The sequence below is a fragment of the Mobula hypostoma genome, chromosome 24 (genome assembly GCF_963921235.1).
Source record: "Mobula hypostoma chromosome 24, sMobHyp1.1, whole genome shotgun sequence".
Classification (NCBI taxonomy): Eukaryota; Metazoa; Chordata; class Chondrichthyes; order Myliobatiformes; family Myliobatidae; genus Mobula; species Mobula hypostoma.
In genome coordinates, this window is record NC_086120.1 from 14351311 (window position 1) to 14379107 (window position 27797).

The following is a 27797-nucleotide window of genomic DNA, read 5'->3' on the forward strand; positions in this document are numbered from 1 at the left end:
CCGTGATCTTTTAAGTTCTTGAAGCTGTAGCGCTTTACATAGCCAGCCAACCAGCCTAGCACTAACACTTCTACGAATTTCAGCTTCTTTCTGCTTTATTGTGTGAATGCTCGATTCGTTCTTACCGACCTTATGGTCCACTTCGGAATGCGACATGCCACTTTTCAAAAGATCTAATATTTCCAATTTCTTGGAGAGAGATAGCACCTTACCCTTTGAGGAATTGCTTTGACCATGTAATTGCTTTTTAGGAGCCATTTTTCACAGAAACAAAGTAGCGAATGAATGATAAGCAAGGCGAACAATGCTCGAACAATGAGTGCTGGAGAGAGAACTTTCAGGTTTTCCCGATCCGTGGTTGGTTGAGTTTGCGCATGTGGAACTCACAGATAGGAGGGCCGACTGTATTTTGCTTTGTGTCTAGTCTTGGTATAATGACTTGGTATTATTACATCTATACCTCTGTACGTCTGTACTTTCTGTGCATTTCCCTCTCTGATGCTAGTCCTCAATTTTTTGTTTGTGTAAAAAATTTTCGAGCCAATGAACTTCTATCTCTTAGAATAATTCTGAGATCTTTAACATCCACCTGAAATATATATATCTCTAAATTTTCCTCCTGGCCTGGATACCTTAAGAGGCAAATCAGTTTGCGTCTCGACTTTCAACAATACTTGGTTACAGTCATATGTTTGCTTCAGAGACTGAAATTACAGGATTATCAGGTGCTGTAGGAGTTTGTGATGGTTCCTCCAAGATGCTATCACTTAGATATCAATTAAAGTAAGGACGTACTCCAGCATCTTATGTTGTGAAACATGCATGTTTCAAGTGCTGTTATTATTCCATCTGGTGGGTTCTCTTGTATCCATGGCAACATTCCCTCTTCAACCAAATCTGCCAAGTATAATTTTTCTTTTTTGAAGTGCTGCTGCTTTGATGTGAGAACCAGAGTCTTCAAAGCACTGGGTTACAAATGTTCACTGTGCAGAAGGTTTACAGACAGAGAGATGGTTGCGATTTCGTAATGAAGAATCTTTGCATTTTGCTCTCAGCGTTACACCATCTCAGCATCAGAAGACCTAACCACAAGTAAGCGAGCTACAATAATGTACAACAAACTTCCATGAAGTCATAATAAAGACTGTAGGTGTGTGGGTTTCCTCCCACATTCCAAGGATGCGAGGGTTAGGAGGTTAATTACTCATGTGGACAACACCGTCTCATTAGGCCAGAAGGGCCAGTTAATGTGCTGCATCTCGAAAGAAAAAATATTTAAAATGAAAAGTATGCAAGGCTCCCTGTGATATCCTACTAGTTTTAGCTCATCAACCTGAAAATGCCCCATTAATCCTAACCCTGACTGATAACTAAAAGCAATCCTCGAGCACATTTTGAACATTATTCACACCCTCATTCCAGAAGTTCTTTGTCAAGTACCTTTATATGCAAACTTTTCACAGGTCTTTTGAAAAGTCCAATACCCTTTGCCTATAATACTTTCTCATAACATTTCAAGTAAATTATTTCCTTTCATAAAACCATGTTGATACTGCTTTATTGTATTACAGTTTTTTTAAATGATCTAATTCATGACAACTAGATCTATAGGTAAGGGAAAAGGGAATGTCTAGAAAGCAAAAATGTATACGTTAGGATTCTTTTTTATTGACTACAGCTCAGCATTCAATACCATCATCTCCTCAAAATTAATCAATAAGCATCAAGACCTTAGTCTCACTACTTCTTTGCAATTATGAAGAAAGCACAGCAACACCTCTACTTTCTCCGAAGTTTGTGAAGATTCGGCATAACATCAAAAACTTTGACCAACTTCTGTAGATGTATGGTGGGGAGTATACTGATTAGCTACATCACAGCCTGGCATGGAAAGACCAATGCCCTTGAACAGAAATTCCTACAAAAATAATGGATATGCCGCAGTCCATCATAGGTAAAGCCCTCAATATCATTGAGCAGATCTACATGAAACATTGACATAAGAAAGCAACATCCATCAACAGGGACCCCCACCAGCCAGACATACTCCCTTCTTGCTGCTGACATCAAGAAGATGATACAGGAGCCTCAAGACTCTCACCACCGGGTTCAGGAATAGTTATTACCCCTCAACCATCAGGCTCTTGAACCAAAGGGGATAACTTCACTCAACTTCACCATCGCTGAACTGGCCACATAACCTACAGATTTTCTTTCAAGGTCTCGTCATCTTATGTTCTCGATATTATTGCATATTTATTTTTTATTACTACTTTCTTTTTGTATTTGTACAGTTTATGTCCTGCACACTGGTTACATACCCAAGTTGGTGCACACTTTCATCGATTCTGTTATGGATTTATTAAGTATGCCCACAAGAAAAAGAATGGTGACATGTATGTACTTTGATAATAAATTTACTTTGAACTTTAAGATGTCTCTCTGTTAGTACTGTCCTATAAGAAAGATGCTTGCCTGAATGGTAGGGACATGGGTGGGGGAGGGGAGGGAATGATAACTCATGGGGAGACTGTGATGTCATTAGTAACTTTGCATAAGGGAATGATTGTGCTTCCACATTCTATTCACCTGAACTGTATGTGTGGCAGCAATGGTAATCTGGATTGATTCCATCCTTCTCAACTTAGACTCTGAGGAGATACTTAAAAGAAAAAGACTTGTGTCTAAACCTGCAGGCCAATGCTTCATGCCTTCTGATTTGCTTTCCCTTTTCATGCCACCTTTTGTTTCACAGGACAATTCTGAGCGAGCTCTCAGAGACCTGGAGGCAGAATACAGCTCACTGTATACTATTCTTGATGAGCTGAAGGAAGACATGGTGACAAAGATCAAACAAGAGCGGGCCAGCAAGACATACGAACTGCAGGTAGGTCTGTCATCTTGATGATAAATGGTTTAGCTGGGTAAGCTGGATCAGAGTCTGTAGTATAGCCTCGTGGTTAGACAAACAGCAGCAAGCTATTAGAATGGTCATTTACACCATTTGGGTATCTAGAATTGACACAGTCACACCAGCACTACACAATGCAACATTAAATGGCAAAAAGGTTCTGGGTTTGGATTCTGCAGACTGCAGGGATCACCATTAGGATAGGAACCAATCCATGGACTGAACCTGGTACGGGTTGCCATCTAGTTCAAGTGTGAAAAACTTTCGATTAGAATGCAACACTGTCCATGCAGTGTTTCTATTTCTCAGGGTGCTGGGAAAATAATTATTGAGGGTGGGAAAGAGGGAATTTGATAATGTTTGACCTGAGGCACAGTTTTCAAGAAGAGCTTGTATTTGTACTGCACTCTGGACAGGCTAGGCTTGTATCTCCTGTAATTTAGAAGAATGAGATAGAACTTGTGCTTATAAAACCTTGAAAGGTCTCAACAAGATGGATGTTGTGAAAAGGCTTCCCTTTGTGAAAGAACCTAGAATGAGGGGTCGTTCCTTGAAAATAATGTCCATTTAAGACAAAGATGAGGCATTTTTTCCTCTCTGGTTTTTTGAGACCTTCCTTGAAAGGTAATGGAAGCTGTGTCTTTGGATATTTGAAATTGTGGAGGTAAATAGACTTTGATTAAAGAGCTGAACGGATGCCAGAGGTTGGCAAGGCTGAGGTAGCAATCAGGTCAGCTGTCATCTTGCTGAATATCTGAGCAGCCAAATCCAACCCCTGATTCATGTATGCAGTTCATAAACTACTTCTGAAATTAGGAGTATTTGGCCAATTTTTAAAAAAACGCACACACAAATGAGGCAAATGACCATTTGATTGATTCAGTGTTAGTCGGTCACTAGAAAATTTTCCCGATGCATGGGATTTTTTAACAGCCTCTGTGCAAACTTCACTTTAAAAGCTGCCACAAGCAGCAGTGAGAGGGAGTCTTTCAGATACAGCACAGTTTTGTTCTGCAACTTTAACCTCTAAAGAAAAAATGCAAATGCTGAGCCAAACTAATGCTAAATAAAGAACTCTGTATTGATTGTAAACAATGGAAACTCAAATACTCTTTGTCTCAATATTGTTGATTCCTTGCTGTGGCTTGAGTTCACATCAAGTAGCGTTTTTTCCTTGAAGAATTAGAATTCAGAAATAATAATAACAACCTGGCCGGGGGGGGGGGGCGCGCGGGGAAGAGAAAGTATAACACAAATGTCTGGGACTGCAGCAATATGTCTATAACACACAGCTGTACTGCATTACTGAATCACGAACACACACAATTTAGAAATTACCTGACTACTACTGGTTTACAAATAGAGACCTATACATGTAATTGTATTTCTTTAATCCAGAACATAGTGGTAAAATAAGCAGCACTGAAAGATGTCATGGTTTTTAGCAGTACTTGTATGTAATACACAAAATACTTTACAGATGCTGAGGTCAAAGCAACACATAAAACATGCTGGAAGAACTCAGCAGGTGGGGCAATATCCGTGGAAACGTTAACTGTTCGTTTCCACGGATTCTGCCCGACCTGCTGAGTTCTTCCAGCGTGTTTTGCATGTTGCTTGTATGTACTATGAGTTCAATGGTTCAACCAGTGGTGCAGGCTCACTTGAACCAACATCAATAGAAATCGATGCAATTTCTCTTGAACTATCAGCTAATGATGAAGTATCATGTTATGTTTGCATCAGACTTCCAGAATCTGCAGGATTTTTGATTTTTGACCACTTTTCTACATTCTTTTGCTCCTGTACTTCCAAGCTAAGTTGATTGAGTTTCATTAAGCTGACACACTGGAGTTCCATTACAAAATATGAAGACCATGTGGAACTCTGCTTAAAGGTCTATAATTTGGAAAAATGGCAGAATAAGATCAAAGCAACCTTTCCTCTGAGCATTCATTTTGTCTTTTCAACCTGTGCATTGATGGCCTTGTTGGTTCACTTCAATCCTGACCAGCGGGTTTGTTTGATACTCTGAGTTGAACTTCATTGCTGATGCCACACTGATGATTATTTCACCTTTCCTTATCAGAACCAACTGACAGTCTGTACCAAGGCTTTGGAAAGTTCAGAAGAACTTCTGGAGTTTGCAAACCAGACATTGGACAACACAGACTCTGATGGGTTAAACCAGGTATTTGCCCCACTTACTTTTTTGCATAATTGATATGAACATTCCACATCAGAAGTTTGTAAATAACATACAAGTATATGGTTTACAGTAAGTTCTCTTAGTGGAGCAAGTTAGGCCAGTGGTCGCCAACCTCCGGGCCGCAGACAGATACATTGCCGCGAAGAATGCAGCGGTGCAGCGGTAGCCAGAACGCACCCAGCAAATCTTTAAGAAAAAAGCCAAAATAAACAAGCTAATTAATTAAGTGCTGCCCAGCACGTAAATGTCGGCCCAGATCAGAGGCGATTGCCGATTGCGTCGCCTCTGATCTGGGCCGACATTTACGTGCCGGGCGGCACCTAATTAATTAGCTTGTTTATTTTGGCTTTTTTCTTAAAGATGTGCTGGGTGCATCCTGGCTACCGCTGCATGCTTCGCGGCAATGTATCGGTCCGCAACCTGGAGGTTGGGGACCACGGAGTTGGGTGTCCTTTATCTTAAAATGGAAAAATAACTGGGCTTCAGAGCTATTTGTTATACTTTCTCAGGAATTAAATAATTTAGCCATTTTTTTTTAATTGACTAGCCATGGTTCATTAAATCTTCTGCTTAGTGCTCCTGTCCTCTGCTTCTCCTGATTATCGTTAGTGAGATGGATGCCTAATACACCTGCCCAACTAACTAGATGTAGTGCTGAAATCATTGCATCATCTGAGAAGTATGAGTGCCTTTTTAAAGATTTGCTTTATGGCTCTGAATTACCAAGTTAATAGTCTTAATTGACATAACCAAGATTAGTTAACCCAAACATGAAACCTTCCTTGTCTGGTTAATTTTATTTCTCACTAAGAACTGCTTTTAACACTGAGTCACCTGAATACCATTTCAACTAAGATTACTCAAAGTAAAATGTGGTGTTTCGCCCTCTTTCCACTAATTGCTTTTCCTTTGTAAAATCGGTTTCTTAGATGTCAAACAATTGGCATTCAAGGAATCTGAGAGCAATTATTTTTTTGTTTTTAGATACGTCTCCAAAGGGTTGACGAAAACCTTGAACTCTTTCACAAATTACATGGTTTTAACATGTTTAAATTATCAATTCAAAGAAGTTTAGAGTTGAATCGGAAAGCAGATAAAGGGAGTGGGTTAGAGGGCAAGGAAAGGTAGTGTTGTGAGCATTAGTACATCTATTTGAGGTATTTAAGTAGATTTGTTACAACTAATATGGTTTGCTTGCAAATCGCAATGCATAGAGATAAAGCCAGTCAACCATGAAATAGAGAAAAAGTTTATGAACAAATTGACAGTCGATGGATTAATCAAAGATAAAGCAAGCCTTATCATTTGTGGATACAGTTGTGTGTGCACCCACAATTTTACAATTGGAAAATGATTTCACAGTGCTATATATTTGAGTGCTTTAAGTGTTTTTTTTTAATTTTTAGATCTGGCTCCTGCAATATCATTGGCTGCTTGGTTGTGGTTTGTGGCTGGTTTACCTGACTGCAACACGCACTTTTGCTTAACTGTGTTTGAATAATTGTGCCTATTTGCATGTTTGACCTTTTTTCTCTTCTCTTTTTCTGCTTTGAAGGCTGCCAAACAGATTAAAGATAGGTATTGTAAAATACTTTTGCTTATGATCTATTTTTATATTAATCTAACTTGAATTAAGAACTGCACATTATCTTTTGCTTGCTTCAAGTACTTAATAAACCACCAATGGTTTTGCTTGTTCTGGAAGTTGGGTCTGCTTACTGTAGAGGGATTCTATTTTACTGCTTTAGTCCTGACTTTAGGATCAACAATTTATGCACTTGGTTTAAGAAAAGAATAATTTTCATGCATTTCACTGCATCATATAAAGGAGTAAAACTTTGCGGAATATACCTGACAATCAAAAACTTTTCGGGCATTTTCCTAATCTAAAAATTTCAAACTTTCTGTCCTCTAATTGAATAATTATACATGGGGAGGGTTATTTCTAATATATTATCCAGATTTTATATAAAACCTTGCCTTCCTGTGACTGGTTATGAATAAATTACTTTCATTTTCAAAGTATTGTGACCTCAAGACATGTTGAACAAAACTTTAGGTTAGAAGCAGCTGCATTTTACAATAATACTAGCTAAGTAACCCAAATAGTGTTGAGTTGCTACAACCAAGCTTAAAATGCATCTTCTAATTCTTGCTTGGCTTACTTCTAAAATAATTAAAGCCTCTTCACTTGTGTTGGAAGCTGTTGAATGTCGAAGGATTGCACTAAATGGAGCATTCGGAAGTATTTGCCCCACCCTATCATTTGTGAATAAAAACATAGTTGAATATGATTATTAACTTTCATTACCATTTAAGAGTACCATTTCTGTGACATTGCGAATGAAAAGGAACTGCCCACACAAATCCCAATAGCTAAAAAGTGAAATTTGACCTGAGGAGTGCTCCTGTATTCATCTTCCATTTATGCATGTAGGTGCGCTATCTCAAAGATTCCTGGTCTTATACCGGTTGCAATGCATTCGTAAAATCTAATGTAGCCAAAGAAACCATTTTTTAAGGCCAACATATTTTATAAATGTTTAACAAGGAAAACGTAGGCCATTCAACCTGTAAGAAATTTAACACCATTCAAATCGAACATGACTGTTAATTACATTGACCTATAACCCTTAACATCCTTGCCTGGTAAGTTCTCGGTTGATCCTATGTTCAACAACAGTATGTGGAAGAGGATTTTGAATTTCTCACTAACTATTGTCTATTTCCCTACCCCCATCCCCAGAACAAATACTAACTTTAAATTATGTAAGAAATAAAAGTAGGTCATTGAATCATTTTGTACTTTGCCATTCAGTAAATTATGACTGATATTTACCTGAGCATGACTTTTCTGCATGAGCTCTGTCTCTTCATTCGCAAACTATCCAGATATTTCTCGGTCTGTGCCTTGGATAGACTTGATGAGTGAGCCTCCACAGCCATTTTGGCTGAAGAATTCCAGAACTGAATAGCTAACACCTTTTAAGATTGTAATCCTTGGTTCTACATTCCCCAGTCAATGGAAACCTCAGCATTCAATTAACGTGTGAAAACCCTAGAGAATTTTTCAATAAGAACTTAGCCTTCTAATCTTGGAAGTTTGCCAAGCGTCTCATTGTGGGGCAATTCAGAATCAAGTTTAATATCACTGGCCCATATTATGAAATTTGTTTTGCTGCAGCAGCACATAATAAAAGCTATAAATTACAATATGAAATGTATGTAAAAAGAGAGGAAAAAATAGTGATGTAGCGTTCATGGGTTCATTGTCCAGTCAGCAATCCAACGGTGGAAGGAAAGAAGCTGTTCCTAAAACATTGTGTGTGTGTCTTCAGGCTTCTGTACCTCCTCCCTGATGGTAGCAATGAGAAGAGGGCACATCCTGGCTGATGGGGGTCCTTAATGTTGGATCCGTCACTTTTTGAAGATGTTCTCAAGTTTGGGGAGGCTAGTTCAAAGGTCCAATTTAACGTCAGAGAAATGTATACAATATACATCCTGAAATGCTTTTTCTTCACAAACATCCACGAAAACAGAGTGCCCCAAAAATGAATGACAGTTAAAGATAACAACCCCAAAGTCCCCCCAGCTCCCCTCTCTCACACGTAAATGGCAGCGACCCACAATTTCCCGCACCCCCCGCCCCCGGCCACTGGCAAAGAGAAAAGAAAGCATTGCCATTGACACCATCACCAAACACTCAAGTGTGAACAAAGCAATAGCAAAGACACAGACTTGCAGTTACCCCAGAGACTTTACATTTCACCTGGTATTCGACATACTACAAGTTCTCTCCCTTCCTAATAAGGAAGAAGGAGGTGTCTCTATTTTCCCAGCAAGCGGTGAGATATAACAAACAACTTGCTGGTTTACGATGTTAAAAGTCCATTACGTTGCTTTTTTGGAGCTCTGCGCCTGAAGACTGCAAAGTTCCCAGGTCTTTGGGCACATAGCAGTAGATTTTCCGATTCCCTCACACAGGTCTTCTGTCATGACGGCGACCCTTGATCTGCCCATCTCCCGGGTCCCGAGACCTTAGGCTTCCAAATCCGAGCCGGACTCTCAGGCCAAACCCTCGGCATGCCGAACAACGGCCAGTCCTGACACCCCGAGAACGGGTCCCCTTCCCACAAAGAACCGAAGTCGGCGTGTAACTCCAGGTCAGGGTCTTCAAAAGAACCCTGAAAGGGAAAAATAAAGATATTAAAGATGGAAATAGAGCTGTTTCCAAAGATGCAAACAAGGGAGTCACCGTTTGGCGCCATCTTAATTTCGCTCCGCCTCCCAGTTCACATGAGTTTACAACTTTCTGCAGTTTCTTCAATCCTGAGCAGTAGCCCCTCCATACCAGACGGTGATGCAACCAGTTGGAATGCTCCACAATACAACTCTAGAAATTTGTGAATGTCTTTGATAACATACCAGTTCTCCTCAAACTCCTACAGTTGTGCTTTCTTTGTAATCGCATCATCAATATGCTGGACCAGGATCGATCTTCAGAGATGTTGACACCCAGGAACTTGAAACTGCTCCCCCTTTCCACTGCTGTGTGTTCCCCCGACTTACTCTTCCTGAAGTTCACAATAAATTCCATGGGCTTACTGACATTGAGTGCAAGGGTGTTGTTCCAATACCAAGCAACCAACTTGCTCCTGTGTCATCAGCAAGTTGGTGTCCCAACTTTTCACATGCTCCGTTCTAGCTGCTGTTTCATCAGGGCCCTTGGTAGTTGCAGTAGATGTACTTACACTTGCACGCACTCAGGCCCTTCAACAGTAATTGCCATTGAATCATTTGCCTTCCTAAATTGCTGTTTCTATAGATCAACTTTCAGTGGTTCTTGTATAAGGATATCCAGATCACTTTGAGCATCCTCAGCACCACAGACAGAGAAGTGAACATTGTGGGAGAGCAAGCAAAATCAGCCCAACCCTCGCCTCTGATCCCGAGGCCCTGCTTTTCCGGTCTATCTGGGCCAGCGTTCTAAATCATCCAAACTCTGCATGGTACCACGCATTGGGTCCAGGCCCCTGTGAAACAGTCAAGGATCTATTGAGTTTTGGAGAATGACAGTTTGCACTGACAAGTTTTTCAAAGCCTTGTTTTGGACCTCAACAGGAAATAATTCTTCTCAATATACTTGATCAAATCCTTCATTAGCGAAGACCTCGACATTATGTCATCTTTTGATGTCTACATTCAAGAGAAAATTAACTTGATCTCTGCAACCCGTTTGTCCTCTTAACTCATTAACCTGAATGTCATTTCTATAGCAACACTAAGAAAAATCTATAAAGTGATTCCTATTCAAGCTTTATTTAAGAAACTATTTTGTTTTTCAGTTTCATAAAAAAGATTGAGAACTTCAATCAAGTCGCCTCTTAAATGTTCTAATTCTAAGGAATGCAGTGCTTCTTAGAGTACTCTCTCCTCACTAATTTAGCGCTTGTATTCCAGATTATCATTTCAATAAATCCAAGCAACACTTGTACACCTTTTATAATATGTCACAGCCAGAGATTTTCTATAGTCCACGTATAGTTTTGTGGACCTACAAAGCAACTTCTACAACATTGTATACCAGTGTTATGAATATAAATAGGCCAAGGTTCAAGTGGTCTTTGGAATTTTTTAAACTTTTAGTTTTTCACTTGAAAGATGTTCTCTCCTTTTTAATATGGGAGACTTCTCATTCACTGACAGTAAAAAAAAATCTATTTTCTGCAATGTGTAATCTCTCTCACCCCACACACACACACCCACTTCAATCATTAACATGGGCTGGATTGGTATTCAAGAAAACCAGTGACCAACCCAGTCTTCAATCTAATTTTTGCCACCTTTATATTGATTTCAAGGCAGAGAGCAGAATTTTAAAGCTCAATATGTTTTAACGGAACTTTTATTGCAGAGAATAGAACTATATTTGTTTAATGGTCTCCTTGTCCATTTGTTTTTCTCCTGTTTCCAGCCTTTATACCCTTCACAATTTCCAGGAGGTTGCTTGGTCTACTTTGAAACCTGTCTTCTACCAAATTATAGGAACATTGTAGAATTCCAAATAACAGGGAATCACTAAATGCTAACTATTTTTTGATCAGTTTTACTTTCCATTTTTATCAGTATTTATACTTGCAGTAAACTTTCCATATTCCATATCTGTGCATTATCCCAAATGAGGCAATTTCAGAAATTGCTGTAGCAATTCAAATTAACCATGTTTAGATTTGCAACTGTTTTTCTTTGGTCCTCTGTCATTAACAGATGTTCATAGATGTCTGACAATGTTAATAATATGTAAATTCAGTCAACCAAATAATACTCAACACCCAGTGTTGCAAGTATTCGTGAGGGGTAAAAGGACATGGTGAAGTTGCAACAGTATTTGCAGAGTTTTCCATAATGATTTGAATGGGAGAGAGTCCATGATGTATTGAATATGGGCTATGGAAGCCAGGTACATAACATACCAAGTGGTCTATTCTCATACCTTACTCTGTCACCTCACTGTGAACTGTCTTTGAAGGTCTGTGGCTTGACACAGAGCTAACAGATAACATTGAACTAGAAACAATACTTTTCAAAATAGTTTCGTCAGCAAATTGATTGTTGACTTGTCTATAGACGGGAATGCTGAATATGTTGTGTGTAATGTTAGTTCTTGGACTTGTTCCCTAGTGTTACTATGGCACCAGCTTTCAGGCTGTCCTTAAAGGCCAAAGCCAGTGACAACATGAGTCATCTAATGGTCGACTTCTCCCAAGAACAAAAAATCCTTCGTTCACTGAAGTTCTTGCCAGGTGAGAGTGAGAAACAAGTGCCTTCTTTATTTCTGTCTTTATCTCCCTTGATCTTCTCTAAGTAAACTGCACAATCTATTATGTCCTCCAGATAACAAAAGCAAACTAATACAAATACTCTGCTTGGAGGTGACGCTTGTAGGTTGCTATGAAATGATGAAGCTGATAGTCTGAACAATTTGCTTGAATCATATTTATTTCTGATTTGTTTTTGTTGTAAGCAAGTTTAAGATGGGGGAAGGGGTGGAAGAGATTTAATAGGAACTTGAGGTGTAACTTTTTTCATGCAGACAGTGGTCAGTATATAGAATGAGTTGCCAGAGGAAGGAAGTGAGGCAGCTACATTATTAATGACATTGAAAGGGTCTTGGGCAGGTACATGACGGGATGTTTAGAAGGGTCCGAGCCATATGCTACAAATGGGACTAGGATGGATGGAAACCTCGGTTGGCATGGACCAGTTGGGCTGAAGGGTTTGTTTCCTATCCCTGTTCAAAGTGAGGTCAGAATATTCGACAATGATCCCAACCCAAGCTGACACTGCATTCTATTGAGCGACATTAGAAATGACACAGTAGTTGGGCCTTGGACAACAAAACATCTCTCTTACCAGATTTGCACATGATTGATGAGCAAGGAACTGGATCCTTAACCGTGGGTTCATCTACAGGGCTCTTAACTGCATCTGTTCCATTTCTTGCACCCTCTTGTCATACTGAGAGCAATAATAACTTCTGGGTCTCTACCCACATAAGCAACGTATTGGGTAGCAGTCGTCCTTGTGCCTGCACGATTTCCTTCTCCCCGGTGCATTGATTTCCTCCCACACCCCAAAAACAGGGTGGTTGATAAGTTAATCGGCTGTTGTAAATTACCCCCAGTGTAAGTTACTGGCAGAAAAATTGGGGTGGAATTGGTGGCAGTGAGACAATGTTGCAGTGAAATAACGTGGGCAAGTGAGAATGATGTGACTGCCCTAAGAGCTGGCATAGACTTGATGGGCCAAATGATAGCCTCCTAAGAAATGAGATGTGTAACAAGATAGGAGATGTTTGTTGGATCATGTCCACAATTTCTGCCACCTCCAGTATGAAGCCCTTGTCATACATCCTTTCCCTTTGCCTTTCCACTTTCAAAGCGGCTGTTCCCTCCATGATTCCCTGACCCCCTCCACAATACTGCCTCCACTTGCTGTAGCATCTTCCCATGTAACTGAGAGAATGCAAAAGTTGCCTTTTTTTAACCTCTTCCATTCCCACCACGGATAGATCTAAATATGCCTTCCAGATGAAGCAATAATTCATTTGAATTGATAGTTTGGTATGTGACATTCCCAGCTCAAATCAAGGAAGGTTAAAGAAGCACTCCATGGAATGCCTTGGTCCTTCACTAAGGGTAACCTGAACTTAAATTTCCCATCCCATTCACACACCTCTCTTGCTATCCCACACTGTTTCAGTGAAACCCAAAATGACCTCAGAAGAACACATTGCAGCCCTCAGCACTGAACCATTGAATTCAATTATTTACCTCACCAGCTTTCCAGACTATATCAGAGCTAGCTACTACCAGTGAAAGATTCTCATTAACACTAATCCCATTCATCTCTCCCTACATATGCTGCTTGACCACTTGAATATTTTGACTTATTTTGATTTTCAGTCAGGCAGTTGTTACCCACACAATTTGGATTGACTTGTAAACTTCGGTCTGCATACTGATTGAGTTGTGGGAAAAAAATCATAAACTGAATTGTAAATGAGTTATCACCATAGAGTTGACTAGTTAATGTACTCAAATGTCTTGGGAGAGTTTAGTTGTAAACGTGCCCAGTGCGGAGTCGAAACCAAGTTGATTCCAGGTAGAATTGTTGACCCCTGCAACCACATCAAAAGTCGACTTCAGTTGCCCTCCATATAGTTGGAGCTTGGAGGTTCATGCCATCCATCGCCGCCCAGTGAACTCCACTACATCTGCACGTCCGTTCGTGAGGGAGTTGTGGAGGTGATGGTCCTATGTGAGTTAGGATGGGCTAATGACTCACTGCCTCAGCCCTAGCAAGCTGTTTGCATGGAGTTTGAACAATCTTGCTGTGATTGTGTGGGTTTCCATTAAGTGAACCACTTTGCACCTACATCCTAAAGATAGGTGGACTGGTAGGTTAATGACGCTCATAATGTGCAGGTGAGCAGTGAAATTAGTGCATGGGAAGAGGGGCAGTGATGGTAATAAATGGGAGAATTAAATGGGCTTAGTGTAACTAGGTGCTTGCTAGGATTAACGAGCCAAAGTCTATGACTTAACAGTGAAGTGCAGTGCTGATCAAGAATTCTTTTATTGATAATGTCAGTGCATTCAGAGGAATGGTGGGGAAAATGTATTTCAAGCTTCTAGTTGTGTCTTTATTCTCCAAAATCTCTCAATGAAGCTAAAATTTGGTTTACCTTCCATTTTGCCATTTTTATTACCAGTGCCAAGTATTCCAGAAATTGATACGGCGGAGTGTCTGGTAGCAGACAACTGTGTGACTGTGGTCTGGCGAATGCCTGAGGAGGACACAAAAATCGATCATTACGTATTGGAATATCGCAAGACCAACTATGAAGGGGCCCCACGACTGAAGGAAGAGCACCCCTGGATGGTGAGGGAAGGCATTAAGGAGATGGAATTCACTTTGTCAGGTAAGTGCAATGAAAAGACATCACTTTGATAGTGTAACCTCTCCTGTGTACATCATTGAATTTTCATTCTAGATTGTGAGCTCAAGTTCTGAATGGAGACTATACACGGACTGAAGTTCGGGTGAAATCTTTCTTGGTGAAGATGAAAAAGCCCTCTAACTTTTTTATAACTTTCATATTATGACTTGGTTAATCGAGCCTTTTAAATTAGCCATTTGTCAACTTAACCCGGATTAAGAATTCAAGAACAAAGTAAGAAATTGAGATCTGAAAGATTATTATCACTGATGTATATTGTGAAGTTTGCTGCTTTGTAACAGCAGTATAATGCAATACATAAAAATTACAGTTAGAATGTATGAAAAATAAATAGTTCAAAACAAGAGAGCCAGATGAAAGGTCTTGGCCCGATACATGGACTGTACTTTTTCCATGGATGCTGCATAGCCTGTGGAGTTCCCCTGTGAAGCAGAATAGTGAGGTAATGTTCATGGATTCAAAGGCCATTCAGAAATCTGATGGAAGGGGGGAAGAAGCTGTTCTGAAGTCATTGAATGTGCATTTTCAGGCTTCTGTACCTCCTGCTTGATGGGAGTATTGAGAAGAAAGCAGCTCCTGTTTGGTAAGGGTCCTTTATGAATCATGCTGCCTTAAGGTATTGCCTTTTGATGTCCTCAATGGTGGGTTGGTTAGTGCCCTTGATAGCAATGGTTGAGTCTACAACCCTGTACAGCTTTTTCTGATCCTGTGCAATGGAGCCTCTGTAGTAGGCAGTGATGAAACCAGTCAGAATGCTCTCCACGGTAAATCTGCAGCAATTGGTTAGTCTTTGGTGCACACCAAATCTCCACAAACTCGTAATGAAATCTAGCTGCTATTGATGTAGGTCAGGGCAAGCATTGCTGTGCATTGCAGTGCTATGCTTCAAATAAAATAGCCTTGCTTACCAATTTAGCTAAATATTTAAAAAGTAAAAATCTATCGAATGGACTATTTCTTACATCCTTCACATACTTGAGTAAAAATCTTTATGTTATGTCTCCATCTAAATGTGCAATCATAGTAATCTATAATAAATAGAACAGACAATGTGACATAGAAATACTTTCAAATCAGTGTGAGTTGATCAGTCTGATTGGTGGAAGAAGCTGTCCCGGAGCCTGTTGGTCCTGGCTTTTCTCCTGCGGTACCATTTCCCAGATGGTGGCAGCTGGAATAGACCATGGTTGGGGTGACTCGGGTCCCCAATGATCCTTTAGGCCCTTTTTTCACACCTGTCTTTGTAACTGTCCTGAATCATGGGAAGTTCACAACTGCAGAAGCACGGGGCTGTCCGCACCACTCTCTGCAGAGTCCTGCGATTAAGCGAGGTACAGTTCCCATACCTGGCAGCAATGCAGGCAGTCAGGATGCTCTCAATTGTGTCCCTGTAGAAAGTTGTTAGGATCTGGGGACCCATACCAAACTTCCTCAACCATCTTGAGGTGAAAGAGACGATGTTGTGCCTTTTTCGCCACACAGCTGGTGTGTACCGACCACATGAGATCCTCGGTGATATGGATGCCAAGGAACTTACAGGGGCAGCTGGCAGCGATGCAAGCTACAGTGCAGGCTATCGCTGACCTCCCAACCCCGACAGACAAGAGGGCCCTCAGAAGGCTCTTGGAGATGGTGGGGTACTGCAGGAAGTTTTGCAATAACTCTGCGGTCAAAGGCTGTTTACCCTCTTAACCCCAGATCTATTGATGTCAATAGGAGTTAACCCATCTCCATTCCTCCTGTAACCCACAATCATCTCCTTTGTTTTTGTGACATAGAGAGAGAGGCTGTTTTCTTGACACCACTGTGTCAGAGAGGTGACTTCTTCCCTGTAGGCCACCTCGTTATTGTTTGAGATTAGGCCAATCAATGTAGTGTCGTCTGCAAACTTAATCAGCAGATTAGAGCTGTGGGTGGCAACACAGTCAAGGGCATACAGGGAGTAAATGAGGGGACTTAGTACACAACCCTGAGGGGCTCCTGTGTTGAGAGTCAGAGGAGTGGAGGTGAGGGAGCCCGCTGTTACCACTTCCCAGCGATCTGACAGGAAGTCCAGGATCCAGCTGCACAGGTAGGGTCAAGGCCGAGGTCTCTGATCTTCCTGCCGAGCCTGGATGAAATGATGGTGTTGAATGCTGAACTGTAGTCCAAGAACAGCATTCTCACGTAAGCATCCTCCTTCTCCACATGTGTAAGGACGGTATGTAGGGCAGCGGCTATTGCGTCGTCTGTTGATCATTTGTGTTGGTAGGCGAATTGTAGGGGGTCCAGTTTGGGTGGTAGCATGCTAGTCCTTGATGTAGTCCTTGACCAGCCTCTCAAAGCATTTGAGGCTCAAAGGCTCTCTATTGATCAAATAGTGTTCTTGTGATTGAAATAAAACTCTCATCCCATTGTGTCACCTGACCCAGATTCTTTGAGCCATAATGTGTATGTGCTAATTACTCGTAAATTTATAAACGTTAGGACCACACATTAGAAACAAGGCATTTTGATGTGATCATACAAATATAACATTGACTTGAAAATGGCTTTATACTTCAACACGATCATCCGCTCGCAACTAATCAATAAGCTCAAAGAACTAGGCCTCAGTACCATCTTGTGCATTGGATCCTGGGTTTCCTCACGTGCAGACCTCAGTCAGTTCACATTGGCAACGACATCTGCCCAATCACCATCGACATGGGTGCACCGCAAGGCTGTGTGCTTGGCCCCCTGTCCTACTCACTTTATACTTATGACTGTGTGTCTCAGTACAACTCCAATGCCATATTTAAGTTTACTGATGACACCACTGTTGGCCAGATCAAAGTTGGTGATGCGTCAACATATAGGAAGGAGATATAAAATTTCAGAATCAGGTTTATTATCACCAGCATGAATCATGAACTTTGTTAACTTAGCAGCAGCAGTTCAATTCAGTACATAATATAGAAGAAAAATCAATCAATTACAGTAAATGTATATTGAATAGACTAAAAATCGTGCAAAAAAACAGAAATAATATATATTTAAAAAGTGAGGTAGTGCCCATGGGTTCAATGTCCATTTAGGAATCTGATGGCAGAGGGGAAGAAGCTGTTCCTGAATCAATGAGTGTGTGCCTTCAGGCTTCTGTACCTCCTACCTGATGGTAACAGTGAGAAAAGACCTTAATAATGGACACTGCCTTTCTGAGACACCACTCCTTGAATATGTCCTTGGTACTTTGTAGGCTAGTACTCAAGATGGAGCCAACTAAATTTGCAACCCTCTGCAGCTTCTTTCGGTCCCGTGCAGTAGCCCCCCACCCCCCCATCCCCATAACAGAGAGTGATGCAGCCTGTCAGAATGCTCTCCACAGTACATCTATAGAAGTTTTTGAGTGTATTTGTTGACATGCCAAATCTCTTCAAATTCCTAATGTAGTCACTATCTTAAAAGTTGCTGGTGAACGCAGCAGGCCAGGCAGCATCTCTAGGAAGAGGTGCTGCCTGGCCTGCTGCGTTCACCAGCAACTTTTATGTGTGTTGCTTGAATTTCCAGCATCTGCAGAATTCCTGTTGTTTTTGCAGTCACTATCTTGCTTCCTTTATAACTGCATTAATATGTTGGGACCAAGTTAGGTCCTCGGAGATCTTGACACCCAGGAACTTGAAGCTGCTCACTCTCTCCACTTCTGATCCCTCTACGAGGATTGGTGTGTATTCCTTTGTCTTACCCTTCCTGAAGTCCACAATCAGCTCTTTTGTCTTACTGACGTTGAGTGCCAGGTTGTTGCTGGGACACCACTCCATTAGTTGACATAAACAGGAAGAGGAAGCTGGAGGTCCATGAGCCTCTCTTTTATTCTCCATTCCGGCCTCTTACTTCTTCTTACCTGCCTGTCACTGCCCCCAGGTCCCCTCCTGCTTCTCTTTCTCCTATGGTCCACTCACCTCTCCGACCAGATTCCTTCCTCTCCAACCCTTTACTTTTCCTAACTAGCTGGTTTCACTGATCCCCTTCTAGTTCTCCTACTTCCCCTCCACACATCTTTTTATCCTGACGTTTTCCCGCATTCTTTCCAGTCCTGATAAAGGGCCTTTGCCCAAAACGTTGACTGTTTATTCATTTTCATAGATGCTGCCTAACCTGCTGAGTTCCTTCAGCATTTTGTGTGTGTTACTTTAGCTCTCAGCTTGGATGTTACATCTCTCAATCCCGACACAAGGCAACCTCCGTCAAGGGCAAGTTCATCTCAGTGCTGGTTAAAATGGGGGATCTGGAGTGTCTGCTGCATGTTCCAGCTCTTTTGGGTGACTATGTAGACCTGAGACAGTGCGCGGTACGAGGGGTGATTGATTAGGGTAGAAGGAGTCAATTTTAGAAAACCTAGCGCATTTATTTTTCCTACATTTACACACTTAGTCCAGTGGTCATGGAGCATACGGATCCCTTCTTTGTAGAAGTCGGCGTCTTGGACCTCCAGAAAGTGGTCCACAGCAGGGGTGATTGATAAGTTTGTGGCCTAAGGTAGAAAGAGATGAGTTATTAACTTCAAACTTTCTGCATTTTCACACAGAGTTGAACTGCATGTGCATGTAACAAGAGCTGTATATCTCATCTCCTTTACCTTAGGCCACGAACTTATCAATCACCCCTGCTGTGGACCACCTGGATGTCCAAGATGCTCTCGTTACATGCACGTGCAGTTCAACTCTGTGAGTGATAATGCAGAAAGTTTGAAGTTAATAACTGATCTCCTTCTACCTTAGGCCACGAACTTCTCAATCATCCCTGCTGTGGACCACTTCTACAAAGAAGGGATCCGTATGCTCCACAACCGCTGGACTAATTGTGTACATGTAGGAGGGGACTATGCTGAAAAATAAACGTTAGGTTTTCTAAAATTGTCTCCTTCTAGCTTAGGCCACGAACTTATCAATCAACCCTCGTATTTGTTTCCCTTTGGATCATCTCTGCTGTAATAGGGACACTTTCATTTTGCATTAGGGAGAATATGTCAAGGAGTGTCCTCTTTTATAAATTTTGCAGCTATTGCCTTTTCCGAGGGTAAATGAGACAATCTATCGGCATTTCCATGCTCAGCCGCCCTCTTGAATTCAGTCTTGTACTTATGTCTTCCAAGAAATAGAGCCCATTTCTGGAATCATGCTGCAGTTAGTGGGACAGGCTTCTGTGGATTAAAAATGGACACTAGTTGATGATCAGTAACCAGGATGAGCACTCTCCCATACAGATGCTGGTTAAAATGTTTTACACCCTAACCAGACTCAAGGCCTCACTGTCAGACCGTGCAGAGTTTTTCTCTGCAGCGTTGAGGGCTAGGGGCGTTCACTTCCATGACTCATAGCGTGTGACATGACTGCAGCTTTACCATTAGGTGAGACATCACAGGCAAGCTTCACTGGATGATGTGCATCATAATGTGTGAGTACAGTGTCAGAGTTCACCACTTCCTTTTGATAGTCACCTCATGCAGTTTTCCCCATTGCCACTTCTTCCAGATCTGTTGTGCTGAGTTCAAGGGGTGGAGCACAGTAGCTAAGTTTGGCAAGAAACTGCTATAGAATTGACAAATCCTGAAATGGACTGCAACTGTGACATGACCTTTGGTCTTGCGACATCCTCCACTACTTGAATATTCTTGTGTAATCGTTGTGCGTTGATGGTGTGACCACGGTAAGTGATGCCTGGCTTTAAAAAAAAAAATCTTGTTGCATTGTGCTCTGAGCCCATAATCTTCTAATCTTTTTAATACTGCTGTGAGATTTTGGAGATGTTCCTTGTCATCTTCACTGGTCGCAATGATGTCATCCAGGTAACACTGCGTGCCTGGACAGCCTTGCAGCTGGTCCATAGTTTTCTGCCAGAATGCAGGTGAAGATGCCCCACCAAAATTAAGCTGCTTATTGGTGGTAAAGCCTGTTATGAGTGTTTGTGGTGAAAAACACTTCACGTTCTTCCTCCATCTCTATCTGTAGGTCGGCCTCAGCTAAGACCACATTGCTTAAGTGTTTCCCTTATACACCTCTATCACTTCATATCTCATCCTCCGTCATGCCAAGGAGAAAAGGCCGAGTTCACTCAACCTATTCTCATAAGGCATGCTCCCCAATCCAGGCAACATCCTTGTAAATCTCCTCTGCACCCTTTCTATAGTTTCCACATCCTTCCTGTAGTGAGGTGACCAGAGCTGACCAGGGTCCTATATAGCTGCAACATTACCTCGCTGCTCCTAAACTCAATTCCATGGTTGATGAAGGCCAATGCTCCATAAGCCACCTTAACCACACAATCAACCTGCGCAGCAGCTTTGAGTGTCCTATGGACACAGAATTATAAATTAATACAGCATATTTCATGTTTGATTTCTTTTAAATCAGGAACACGTCCATTTTACATAATGTTATGATGACCCCGCGTAGCACTGATTTGCATAGTGCTGCAACTCTGAGGAACACATCCTCAGCATTAACCAGGGTCTGTAGTTATGTAGTGATTAAATATAGTTACGCAAACACTTGTACAGAATCCAACCTTGAGAAGCCTCTTTGTCCTTCCTATTTCCACTCTGTGCTGCCTACAATCACATCTGATTTTAGGGTGGGGGGGAAGAGTGTCAAATCAACAATTTGGATCGCAAATCACCTTTGACCCCTGATGGTGTGATAGACAGTGGCTGGTGATCTGAAGTTTTACCCAGTGCGTATGTGGATGTGTGAAAGGAATTAACCTCCTCACAGATCCTGATGCCCCTGGGCTTACCTCATGAATCACTGATCCTAAAGTGAAGCAATAATCCCCCCCTCCCCCCACCGGCAAAAAAAAGCACCAGCACCACCCACCGAGCAGTCAGGCGTGAGCAAAGCAACAGCAAAGCCGCAGACTTGCAGTACTCCAAAGACTACTTGTTCACCCAGTATTCAACATGCCACAGGTTCTCTGTCTCCCTAATAAGGGAGAAAGAGGTGTCTCCTTTTTCCCAGCGAGCGAGGAGACATAACAAACAACTCACTGGTTTATGATGTTAAAAGTCCATTACGTCGGTTTTTTCAAGCTCTGTGTCTGAAGGTCACAAAGGTCCCGGGTCTCCAGGCACACGGTCGTAGATAACCCGACTCCCCCAATAGCACATAGGTCTCCTGTCGTGACACTGACCCTCGATCTGCCCGTCTCCAGAGCCCCAAGATCCTAGGCTTCCGAATCTGAGCCGGCCTCTTCAGCCGAGCCTTTGGCATGCTGAGCAACATCGGCCGATCGTGGAACCCCGAGAGCAGGTCCCATTCCCGCAAAGAACTGTAGTCAGCTTGTTACTCCAGGTCAGGGTCTTCCAAAGACTCTGAAAGAGAAAAATAGAGATATTAAAGATGGAAATAGGGCTGTTTCCGTCGATGCAAGCAGAGGAGTCGCTGTTAGGCACCATTAACCCTCCTAAGATCCGCCAATTTAAAACATTAGAGTGGGGCATCATGTGACAACTTGTAGAATACTGATTAGGTCACACCTTGTTGCCCCACTATAGAAGGGATGTAACTGCAAGGAAGCATGCCAAGGAGATTTACCAGGGTATTCGCTGTATTGCAGTATTTCAGTTATAAGCAGAAACTGTTTGTCCTCCCAGAGCAGAGAAGGTTGAGGTGTGACCAGGTGGAGGTATATAAAATTATTAAGGTGATAGGGTAGATGGTAAAAAAAAAATAATTTTCCCACAGTAGGACAGTATAAGACGAGGGCAAAGGTCCTCCCTTCATCAAAGGACTCTGCAGAGAGTGGTGCGGACAGCCCAGTGCATCTGTAGTTGTGAACTTCCCACTACTCAGGATATTTACAAAGACGGGTGTGAAAAGGGCCCGTAGAATCATTGGGGATCTGAGTCACTCTAACCACAATCTGTTCCAGCTGTTACCATCTGAGAAACTGTACCACAGCATAAAAGCCAGGACAGCTTCTTCCACCAGGCCATCAGACTGATTAACTCGCACTGATTTGAGTGTATTCTATGTTACACTCACTGTTCTATTTATTATAAATTACTATGATTGCACATTTAGACAGAGACGTAACATAAAGATTTTTACTCCTCAGGAATGTGAAGGATGTAAGAAATAAAGTCAATTCAAAAGGTTTAATGTGAGCAATGAGTTTGGAGCAGATCTGAGAGGGAGTTTTCTCCCCATACTCTCTGAAGAAATAGTCTCACAACACATCAAGAAACGTTTAGATAATAGTCAAACCACCAAGGCATGGAACCCTAATGAGACATTAGGATTAATATAGATGGGTATGATGGGTGCATGGACATGTGGCCTGAAAGGTGTGTGAACAAGAAATTACTTTTATTTATTGGGTTATTCACCATGCTTGGCTTCCTTGCTAATAAAAATTGCACATAACCCACATAACTACTGTGTGTAGCTGTGGAGAATACAGTTGTGGAAAACTATTTCAATTCAAAATGCCAGACAAGGAGATAAATCTGTACAATATCCTAAAGGGTTTTCAGATACAGATTTTAAATAGTGGAATATGTCAAGTGTTTTTCTATGTTTTCTCTTCCAGGTTTGAAATTTGACACAAAATTCATCAATTTCCGGGTGAAAGCCTGTAACAAAGCTGTTGCTGGAGAGTTCTCAGAGCCAGTCACACTGGAGACCAGTGGTTTGTACACTATTCATAATTACTTGCACTAATAAATGGGTTTTAATGTTTGTTAAGGAGTTGCTATCCTTGTCTTACACTCATGTTAGAGAGGCATTGCTTCCAACTTTATCAAAGCTGAATTAGTTCAATGGAGCATTACTCCTGAAGGAACATGCCAAAATTCGGATTGCTTAAACTCCTCAAGTGTTTGCTGCTTTGCTTATCTATTCTCTGTTGCAGAACAGACATTTTTTTTTAAGTATGTTATAGAATTTAATCATACAGTGAGGCTGAACTGTGCACACAAAAAAGGGAAGATGGAACCACACTAGGGAAAAAGAAGATATTGTAGAGAATGCAGATATGGAGGGAGAGAAAATTATTTAATTCAAAATGCCAGCCTAGAATATGTATGATAAGATGTCCTGCTGAGATGTCCTGAGTTTGCAGATACAGGTTTTGAATTGTGGGATGATTTTGGCACTAATTGCTTCTGAGAATTAAAGCCTTTTTTTATCTTTCTGCACAGCATTTAATTTTAATTTGGATGCTGCCACTGCTCATCAGAACTTGAAAGTGGAAGATCACAAAGTGGAATGGGATGCATCAGGGGGAAAGGTACAAGATATCAAAGTTCGAGGAAAGGAAAATCGAAGTAGGACAGCCTCACCTGCCCATTCCCCTGCGAGGTACAAATCTCCATCAAAGGCAAATATAACTATTGCTGGGGAGTCCACTTATAATATTCAAACAGTGGAAAAACCAAGTAGTAAAATGAATTATGATGCACTATGGCAAAAGCAAATTTGGATATTGTGATGCACAATACTGTACAAATGTCTTGTATTTTATAATATAAAAGCCTTTTGCACAGTACTGTGGCTGAGAAGGAAGGAGGTTATTTGTGCCTATTCCTTTAATCTAGTATTTTTTTAATGGACCAACATTCTCGCACTGCTATCAAAATAGTTCTTTAATTTGCAAAAGGCTTTGTTTCATCAATTGGAATAACTTAAATTATAGGTGACTGGATATTATACTTGAAGAGGGTGAGAATTCTTGAATGCAGGAAGTTTTTTTTATTTCCCGTAAAACTTTCCAAGTTGCGCTGACGTGGAAATGTGGAGCTGCTGCATGACATTCCTTAAGTTTCAAAAGCCCTTATTTACAGTAGGTCCTCCTCACTTAAGACTTGTGTAAATTACTAGAAATAATTGGCCTGCGAAGTGGTGGCAAACTTGGTTTTCTATGTTTTGTCACATACCAAAATTGTATCAAATTCAATATATTTTGGCCCTCCTTTAGAAGTTTTTCCACTTCTCTCACCCTTATCTCTGCTGCAGTTATTAGCTAACAAAAGCTGGTTTATTCCAGCTATAATGTTGTTCTTTATTTTTTATTAAGAAGCATCATTCAGTCACCAAAGAGATTGCCATCTGGAAGGAGCAGCAGGGATCGATTCACCGCAGAATCGTACACCGTCTTAGGTCGGTACCTGAAATATTACACGATATTTTGTAGGACTAGATGGCTCTATTGTTTAAGTGAAAACCAGCCTTTTCTTGTCCGTTCTTTTAAGTATGAGGACTGCTTCAAAAACCCAGTGAGAAAACCTAGTAAATATAATGAGAACTAAATGTACTGTAGAAATAGAAATCAAACTTCGGATTTTCTCCATGTGAATTAGATTCCTTTAAATAAATTGGTCCTAAGAGAAAAATACATAATTGAAAGAAACCTGCTTCCAGTTTGCATTTGGAGAAATTGCATTGATCTATGGAACATCTGAGAAGGGTTTTGGCCGTACGTGTCTGATCAATGCAATCCACAAATCTTTCTCTGCATGCTACTGCACTTGAAAGGAAAATGTGTATTAACATTTGATGCAATATTTTATTTAAAGCTATTCCACTGGAATGAGTTTCATGTAGCTCCATATTTAAACTATGGAGCCATTTACAAGGCGTCAACTTGCGGACTGAATTCTGCAGTATACCATTGTTTTTCCTGCTAGTTATTTATTTGTACCAAGTACTCTCAGGATATTACAATTCCTATACAGTTGCAAGAAAAAGTTTGTGAATCCTTTGCAATTACCTGGTTTTCTGCATTAATTACTCATAAAACGTGGCCCAATTTTCATCTAAGTCACAATAATAGACAAATGCAATCTGCCTCTACTAATAACACACAAACAATTGTACTTCCTCTTGTCAATACTGAGTACACCATTTAAAACGATCATGTCTAAGTTCAAAAAAGTATTTGAACCTCTGGAGTAATGCCTTCTACAAAAGCTATTTGGAGTCTGGTGTTTCAATCAATGAGAGGAGATTTGGAGATGTGGGTTGTAGAGGTATGCTGCCCTACAAAGAAGACACACAAAGTTAGTCTACTGACAGAGCCTGCCCTTCTCAAGAAAGATCTGTTTATGGGCACCATTCCTCAATCACAACAACTTTCCGAGGACCTTGGAAGAAGAATTGTAGAGATGCATGGTGCTGGAAAAGGCTACAAAAGCATTTCTAAAGACGTGAGCATGAGTCAGTCCACAGTAAGAGAAATTGTCTGCAATGAAGGAAACTCAGTACTGTTGCTACTGTTTCTAGGAGTGAGCGTTCTGCAAAGATCACACCAAAACCACAACGTGCAATGCTGGAGGAGGTGAAAAAGAACCGAAGGATAACACAAAAAACATACAGAAATCTCTCGAACTTGCAAAGGTCTCTGTTCAAGTGTCCACTATAAGAAAAACACTGAAGAAGAATGGTGTTCATGGAAGGAGGAGACCACTGCTCTCCAAAAGAAAACATTGCTGCACATCTCAACTTTGCAAAAGACCACCTGGATGTTCCACAATGTTTCTGGGACAATGTTCTGTGGACAGATAAGACATAACTTGAACTTTTTGGCAGAAATACACACCACTGTGTTTGGAGGGAAAAGGGCACTACACACCATCACCAAAACCTGGTCCCAGCTGTGAAGCATGGTGGAAGGAGCATCATGGTTCGGGGCTGCTTTGCTGCCTCAGGGCCTGGACAACTTGTAATTGTTGCAGGAACATTGAATTCAAAATTGTATCACAACATCTTGCAGGAGGACTTTCGGCAGTGGTCCGTCACCTGAAGCTTAATAGAAGTTGCATGATGCTACAAGACAATGATCTGAGACACAAGAATAAATTAACAGAATGGTTTGAAAAGAAAATTCATGTTTTGGATTGACCACGTCAGAGTCCAGACCTTAACCCAATTGAGATGCTGTGGCATAGAAACATAGAAAATAGGTGCAGGAGTAGGCCATTCGGCCCTTCGAGCCTGCACCGCCATTTATTATGATCATGGCTGATCATCCAACTCAGAACCCTGCACCAGCCTTCCCTCCATACCCCCTGATCCCCGTAGCCACAAGGGCCATATCTAACTCCCTCTTAAATATAGCCAATGAACTGGCGTCAACTGTTTCCTGTGGCAGAGAATTCCAGAGATTCACCACTCTCTGTGTGAAGAAGTTTTTCCTAATCTCAGTCCTAAAAGGCTTCCCACTTATCCTCAAACTGTGACCCCTTGTTCTGGATTTCCCCAACATCGGGAACAATCTTCCTGCATCTAGCCTGTCCAATCCCTTTAGGATTTTATACGTTTCAATCAGATCCCCCCTTCAGTCTTCTAAATTCCAACGAGTACAAGCTTAGTTCATCCAGTCTTTCTTCATATGAAAGTCCTGCCATCCCAGGAATCAATCTGGTGAACCTTCTTTGTACTCCCTCTATGGCAAGGATGTCTTTCCTCAGATTAGGGGACCAAAACTGCACACAATACTCCAGGTGTGGTCTCACCAAGGCCTTGTACAACTGCAGTAGTACCTCCCTGCTCCTGTACTTGAATCCTCTCGCTATAAATGCCAGCATACCATTTGCCTTTTTCACCACCTGCTGTACCTGCATGCCCACTTTCAATGACTGGTGTATAATGACACCCAGGTCTCGTTGCACCTCCCCTTTTCCTAATCGGCCACCATTCAGATAATAATCTGTTTTCCTATTTTTGCCACCAAAGTGGATAACTTCACATTTATCCACATTAAATTGCATCTGGCATGAATTTGCCCACTCACCCAACCTATCCAAGTCACCCTGCATCCTCTTAGCATCCTCCTCACAGCTAACACTGCCGCCCAGCTTCGTGTCATCCGCAAACTTGGAGATGCTGCATTTAATTCCCTCATCCAAGTCATTAATATATATTGTAAACAACTGGGATCCCAGCACTGAGCCTTGCGGTACCCCACTAGTCACTGCCTGCCATTCTGAAAAGGTCCCGTTTATTCCCACTCTTTGCTTCCTGTCTGCTAACCAATTCTCTATCCACATCAATACCTTACCCCCTATACCATGTGCTTTAAGTTTGCATACTAATCTCCTGTGTGGGACCTTGTCAAAAGCCTTTTGAAAATCCAAATGTACCACATCCACTGGTTTTCCCCTATCCACTCTACTAGTTACATCCTCAAAAAATTCTATG

The 27797-nt window shown here is 41.4% G+C and overlaps 1 protein-coding gene across 1 annotated transcript in view; it reads left to right on the forward strand.

Annotated features, from left to right (window-relative positions):
* The window catches only part of fsd1 (fibronectin type III and SPRY domain containing 1), a 50063-nt gene that overhangs the window by 11924 nt on the left and 10342 nt on the right, over positions 1-27797 (forward strand). Inside the window, exons 3-10 of the mRNA XM_063032236.1 lie at positions 2756-2887; positions 5001-5102; positions 6676-6698; positions 11802-11923; positions 14395-14604; positions 23191-23289; positions 23801-23960; positions 24676-24758. Coding sequence (XP_062888306.1) covers positions 2756-2887; positions 5001-5102; positions 6676-6698; positions 11802-11923; positions 14395-14604; positions 23191-23289; positions 23801-23960; positions 24676-24758 — 931 coding nt within the window. The remainder of the gene's footprint in view (positions 1-2755; positions 2888-5000; positions 5103-6675; positions 6699-11801; positions 11924-14394; positions 14605-23190; positions 23290-23800; positions 23961-24675; positions 24759-27797) is intronic.